The 7,163-nt window shown below is 33.8% G+C and overlaps 1 protein-coding gene across 1 annotated transcript in view; it reads left to right on the top strand.

Annotated features, from left to right (window-relative positions):
• Window positions 1–7,163, top strand: part of cmc1 (C-x(9)-C motif containing 1) — a 7,626-nt gene extending 463 nt beyond the window's left edge. Inside the window, exons 2-4 of the mRNA XM_052579221.1 lie at window positions 438–530; window positions 5,912–6,002; window positions 6,867–7,163. Coding sequence (XP_052435181.1) covers window positions 438–530; window positions 5,912–6,002; window positions 6,867–6,987 — 305 coding nt within the window. The 3' untranslated portion in view covers window positions 6,988–7,163. The remainder of the gene's footprint in view (window positions 1–437; window positions 531–5,911; window positions 6,003–6,866) is intronic.

The raw sequence follows: 7,163 nt of genomic DNA, 5'->3' as shown, positions 1-7,163 counted from the left end.
ATGAATGTTGTTCTGTTTTAACTGTTTTTTTATATATATATATAAAAACATCGACCCTCTAACACTTGTACTCTCTATTCTATTTCTATACAAACTACTTGTTTTCATTTTATTTATTATAAAAATATTCCTTTAACACTAACATTCTCGATTATTTTTAATTTTTTTTTTTACATGCTTTTATTTTTAATAGTATGAAAAAGAGACCATCTAACACTAGCTTTCCTATTCGATTTTTTCTATTCTATTCTATCTATTTCTTTTATTTTTATTATATAAAAAAACCTTGCATACTGTGTTAGGCTACACTTCTCACAGCATTTACATATTATTGCTCTTTTGTTGTTTTGATTGCTTCTATTGCTCTACTTTGTAAGACGTTTAGGATAAAAGTGTGTGCTAAAAGATTAAATGTTAATGTTATTCTATCTCCACAGAGGAGCCGCAGCTGAGACACGTGGAGAAAGATGTGTTGATTCCTAAGTTGATGCGGGAGAAAGCCAAAGAGAGATGCTCTCAACATGTGGACGGTATGAATCATGAATCTCAATTGGTGAACACATAGAGCAGAGTCTCATCAAGCCTCCCATACAGGGTTCCTAAGGGGTTTGGAAAATCATGGAATTTGATTTAAGTATTTTCCAGGTCCAAGTGCAGTATGGAGTACCTCAAGGCTCAGTACTAGGACTATTACTTTTCACACTTTACATGTTATCCTTGGGAGATATCTTTAGGAAACATGGTGTTAGCTTTCACTGTTATGCTGATGATGCTCAGCTCTGTTTCTTCTTGGCCCGGCAAAACATAGCAATTAAAAAAACTAACAGAATGCATAGTCTGTATTATCAGCCAATATTTTGCCAAAATAAAAGCAAGCGTTTGTGAATAGTTTCTCGAGGGCAGAAAAACGTTTCTTGTGTGCATGCAAAAGTCACTTAGAGAAAATGAATGTAAAAAAATAATATAATATATACCAAATATAAAGCTGAAAATAATGCTCCAAAAAAATCTAAAGAGAAGTTTGGAAATGTTGATGGAAAACCCTGCATGACCCCTGCACACATTCACCCTAACCTGACATCATCTTGCTTGGGTTTCCTCTCACTCTCACTGAGCTAAACTCTTCACATAATAGCAGGAAACGGGTGATGGGTCACAAGGCATACACAGCTCTAATGTAGTAGTTAGTGAGCTGCTCGCTGTCTCGTATGAACCCTCATGAGGGTGTGTGAGCGTCTGTGATCCCTCAAAAGGCAGCTGAAAAGGCAGGTTTCAAAACAGACCACTGGGTACTAAAAATAAAAACATAACAATAATGCATCAGGTGACTTTATGGGTGTCTATCTGAGATCATAATGAAAAACACTTTCCGTTGACCTAAAGTGACCCAAAATGGATTCAATTCAAGTCACCAAAAATGACACTATGGAGAAAAAAATAAAGAAACTTAAACTAGTAAATCCAAATCTAGTTTTAGAAAAATGAATCGTAAACACCTTATCTAGTTTTCATTTTTTATAACTAAACCCTGGCTAAGACATAGAAACTGACATGACCATAAAAAAGGAAAGAAAAAATAGGTGTATATATATATATATATATATATATATATATATATATATATATATATATATATATGATTTTTAAAATGACAAACAAGTTATATTAATATATTATATAACTTAAATATAAAGTTTAATACATTAAAATGAAATGTACAAAAAAAAACTGAAATTTACTAAAATATGCTTTACAATAACCATCTAACATTGTAATCTAAAGTTACAATGTGAATATTTATGTCCTAAATTCTACTCTTTCAAATGTTAAGATTCACAGGCTTTTATCTTGGCGAAATATTGGCCGATAATACCGATTATATAGACTATGCATTCCATAACTTTTTTTTAATTGGCTTGTTTCGGCGGGCCGCGAGGAAACATAGAGCTGAGTATCATCAGCATAACAGTGAAAGCTAACACCATGTTTCCTGATGATATCTCCCAAGGGTAACAAATAAAGCGTGAAGAGTAGCGGCCCTAGCACTGAGCCTTGAGGTACTCCATACTGCACTTGTGATCGATATGATACATCTTCATTCACTGCTACGAACTGATGGCGGTCATATAAGTACGATTTAAACCATGCTAATGCACTTCCACTGATGCCAACAAAGTGTTCTAGTCTATGCAAAAGAATGCTGTTGTCAATTGTGTCAAACGCAGCACTAAGATCCAATAAAACTAATAGAGAGATACACCCACGATCAGATGATAAGAGCAGATCATTTGTAACTCTAAGGAGAGCAGTCTCAGTACTATGATACGGTCTAAATCCTCACAGATACCATTTATCTCTAAGAAGGAATATAGTTGTGAGGATACTACCTGAGAAAGTGAGTGTGTGTTTGTGTGTGTGTGTGGTGGTGTTTGTTCTCAGTGACTGTGATTGTGAGTGTTGTAGTGGAGTATTTCTCCTCTTTGTTTGTGTGTATGTGTGTGGAAACCCCCTCCTGACGTTGACTCAAGGCTTTCACACCTCTGCGCCGCAGCGCTGCAGGGACGAGTGTTAGCGTGTTCTGCACACGCATGACAGTATGATGAAAGCGCTGGCTGGAGTCGTACTGAGACCACAGCGAGAACAAGCCTCTTCATTCTGCAGAGTTGCTTTACTCTCAGAGTTTCAGATGTTCAACTGCCACATGTGCCACGTTTTGATCATGTTGTTTGATCAGTCATAGTCAACACGAGCTCGTGAGCGCATTGATTGTGTTTAATACGCTCATGAACTTATTGATAAGGTCACGTTGTTCCAAAGAAAATCATGTTTAGAGTCTTTCATCAAAATGTGATTACTTGCTCTGCCTCTGAATCCTTTTAGCATCATTCAGTGTCAACTCAACCAGAGATTTTATTTCATTACATTTTATTCTAGTGATAGAAATAGATAAATAAAAAAGAAAGCCAAAATATAAAATTTCATGGTTGTATAATTTACTGAGTTATCCACTGTTTTGTAGAGGGGGATCTAAATGACAATGATTTTAAGAGACAATTTACAGGGGGTTAAAATGACTTCAGAAGGAAGGCAGCATCACAATGTTATCTTTACACAGAGATTAATAGTCAAATCTGTTGACACTTTCTTTCTTTGTTGCATTTTGTGCCAATGGAAACCATTCAGTAATGGGGAAACACATTGTTCAGTGTTTTTTCTCCAAGGTTTGCAGGCCTGTAACTCAAAAAGTATTAAAGATATCTTAATGCCCTTATAGATATTGGTAGATATTGGCATCTTCATTTTTGAGGCCCCATGTGGTTCCAGAGATGATGGAATTTCAATATGGCTCCAGGGGTAAATTGTTCAATTGAACACATTTTCATTGGTCAAAAACCAAATGTGGGTCACTTTGCAAAAATATGATGCTGCTTTTCTTTTAAAGAGGAATGTCTGAAGAACAATTTATGTTGAAACTAGAAATCTATCTTGTTTCCTTCTGTCCCATAAATATAATTTTTTCCAAAGTCTCAATGAGAAATGTTGAAAATCTAAATCTAAATTTGTGCAGTGTGTCTCTGGTTGAGTTGACACTGAACCACTTACTGTAAAAGTTAAAGCCAAAACGTGTGATTCATGAAACATTTGTATGCCATCTGTCTCATCGAACGAATGTTCGCACGTTGTTAAATGTTTGGGCAGAAAACAATAGTCATTTAAAAATCACACCCCTAAAGACACCCTGGTTTAGAAGCCACGGTGGTTGAAAACCAAATGTTGGTCTAATTCCACACAGCTAAAACTTTTTGTATTTAAAGAAGATTATATGAAGAACAAATAAGGCTGAAATTAGAGATCTAGCTTGTTTCCCTCGATCAAAACTGTCTCAGTGCCAAAATGTTATTTTTCAAAAGCTTAAAAGCCTATAAATCAATAATTATTAGAGATATCTTAATATGACTTTAAATTCTGGTTGCTACAAAACGTTTCTTTGGGAATTTTTCATGTTTTATCCCATTTATCCCAATATCAGAGATATTGGAATCTCAATGTGATCACAGGTAGTTAATAATAAACTCTTGCTAGCTTCAGAAGCGGATAAAATGAACAAATCCCTTCTTCCAAATATATCTGATACTGATTCAAATACAGAATCATGAATATAATGCTTAGAGCAAGTCAATGTGCTTCAACCTGACCATTTCAAGTCAATTTAGGTCTGTTCTATACGGTTGTTTTGATTGAAAAAACCAAGCTACAATTCTAATTTCAACTTTATTAATTCTTCACACATTCCCCTTTAAATATAATAAGTATCGGCTGTATGTAAAGTGAACTACATTTGGTTTTTCCACCATTGAAAATGGATAAAATGCAAGTATTTGAACACAAGCCGCGTTGAGATCCTCAAATCTCTGGGACTGAACTATAAAGTGCCTTAAATTGAAGATTACACAAGAAAAGTATGTTTATAAACAGCACCTGAAATCATATTATCATCTATCAATAATCAGAAATCACATATCAGTAATATTTCTAGAGTTACAGGTATGCAAACCTTGGGAAACTGATATTCACGGCACTTGGACGAGTGTGATGTGATCTATGCAATACATTTCTAGTTTCAACATTATTTGTTCTTCAGACCTTCACTCTTCAAAGAAAAGAAGCATCATCTCTGTGCCCAGTGACCCAGATCTGGTTTCTGACCGCTGGAAATGTGTGCAATTTAATTATTTGCTCTTCTGAGCCATATTTAGATCTAAATATATTTGTAAATTAATAAAACCTTAACAATAAGGATACAAAATCTAAAGGGATATGAAGACAGTTACAGACATGCAAACTTCAGAACAAGAAACAAAAAGTGACTTCATATTTTTAAACAGTCACCATTGGCACATAACAAAATCGAATTAATTTAAATAATTAAACTTACAATTTATTGCAATTTTAATCTTGTAATTGTAATCAACAAATCTTTTTTATATATTTTTTGGTGTTCTATGTTTGCATAAACTGTTAATTGTTTAATTCATCTTTTAAAATGAAATCAAATCAAAATTCAGTGTTATTCTGATATTTCTTCATTACACATTACATTTAGTGAAGACTAGTGAAGAGCTTTACTTCCTGTGTTTTAGTAAATTATTATTATAACTCATCAGTTATATGTGCCAAATATTTATTTTGTGTGGTTATGAATTTATAACATTCCATGTATATATGTAAATATATGAAAATGTGGGTTTAAGGCCATAAAAATAGATATGTGAAAAAGATGTTTGTGAAAAGGGCATGAGATTTTCATGTCATCGATTTTCTTTTATTGTTTATATAATTAAAAATCAACTCTTATTTAAATGCTATTAACAAAGTTACACATAAAATAGCTGAATTTAAATAATATATAATAAATGTTCATTCAAATATTTTAGAGAAGAAATAGTTTCATGTCAGATGAGTTCTTAACGACTTGTTTTATTGATTTGATCGAGACACTGTGTTTATTGTAGTGATGGACAGACACATTAATATCAGCTGTAGTGAGTGTGTGTGTGTCTGTGTGTGTGTGTGTGTGTGAGTGTGTGTGTGAGCTGACGCTCTCTCAGATGAGTGTTTATCTTCATGTTTATGCATCAGATGATCTTCATATGTATCAGATTAGTCTCACGCTCCTGCTCTGGAATTGGTTTTTCTGGCTCTGCGCTGCATGCAGATGAAAGCAGTAATTACAGAGAAGTGTGCTGACACAGGAGACATAATTACTGCTGGACAGGAGCAGCCTTCAACACACACCTTCATTCAGTCAATCAGTTCATCACACACACACACACACACACACACACACACACACAGCAGCTGTAGAGTGTTGGCGGTGTTTCTGAGAGATTCTTGTGTTGTGTGTTGGTAGCGTTCAATCGCTGCTGTAAGGACAGTGGTTTCTTCATGGTGTTCAAGTGTCAGGAGGAGAACGCTGCTCTGAAAGAGTGTCTGACGCAACAGTGAGTCTTCATCACCTCCTTCTCTCTCACTAATCATCATCATCATCATCATCACTTCACACGCTCCAGTAAAACAACACAACGTACAACAGCAGATCACTTACAGACTATTTCATTTTAAATTGTTTGCACTTATATATATATATTTATTTATTTATTTATTTATTTATATTATATATTTTTATATGTTTTATTTAACAGTATTTATTTCTGGCCCACATCCACCAAATTTTGGACAGCTAAGATTAAACTGAAATGTAAAAAATGTTTAAAAAAATTTTGATTGAAAGTAAATACAAATGATACATTTCAGTATGATATAGATAATTCGATTTTAAACGTTTGTTAAATTGTGTTATTGCTTTTAAACACATAAAAAATTTCTCCCACAAACAATAAAAAAAATACAAAATACTTTGTAACTCAATTAAAATGTTTATCCTAAAAATGCATTATGCATCATTGAAATTGAAAAAAAAAAACATTATTTGTCAAAGTATTTTTAATCATCTGGTATTTCTTTTGTCACATTACATTCATGAAATTAGTCAAATAAATAAATGACCATGCATATTATGTTTGATGGTTCATTTAATTAAAATCTTGAATCAAAGAAGATTCTAATATATATATATATATGTATATGTGTGTAAAGTCAAATAGTCTAGTTTGTGTGTCCATGCACAAAAAAAATCAGTTTTATCAATTATTTATGCATTTTATGATGTTATTAAAGCAGTAGGTGGGCTTTTTTTTTTTTTTTTTTTTTTTTTTTTTTTATAAATTAAGCGTGAAAATCCTAAATGTGTATGGACTGTGTTTTCTTGTGTTAGCTGTTGTGTGATGGTGTTGGTCTGCTCTCAGTTATCAGGATCCGGCGTTCTTCGAAGAGTGCAAGCAGGAGTATCTCCGAGAGAAACAGGAATACCAACAGACCGGGATTCCAGCCAAGAACAGGAAGCAGAAGCTTCCCACCAGCATGTAGACGGACGGGATGAAGAACACTGCAGCGAGGAAGAGGATGATGGACTCATTTCTGGCCGTTTGTGGAGACGCGGTTGTCTCTGATGGACGTTCTCTCTGTGTCTGTTGGTTTATATTCATGATTAGCTCTTATAAATCATCTCTTGCACCTAAAGCCTAATAAAAATTCATAGAGGA

The sequence above is a fragment of the Carassius gibelio genome, chromosome B16, assembly GCF_023724105.1.
Source record: "Carassius gibelio isolate Cgi1373 ecotype wild population from Czech Republic chromosome B16, carGib1.2-hapl.c, whole genome shotgun sequence".
NCBI lineage: Eukaryota > Metazoa > Chordata > Actinopteri > Cypriniformes > Cyprinidae > Carassius > Carassius gibelio.
The sequence above is the reverse complement of the archived record's forward strand: the minus strand, read 5'-3'. Positions and strand labels throughout refer to the sequence as shown.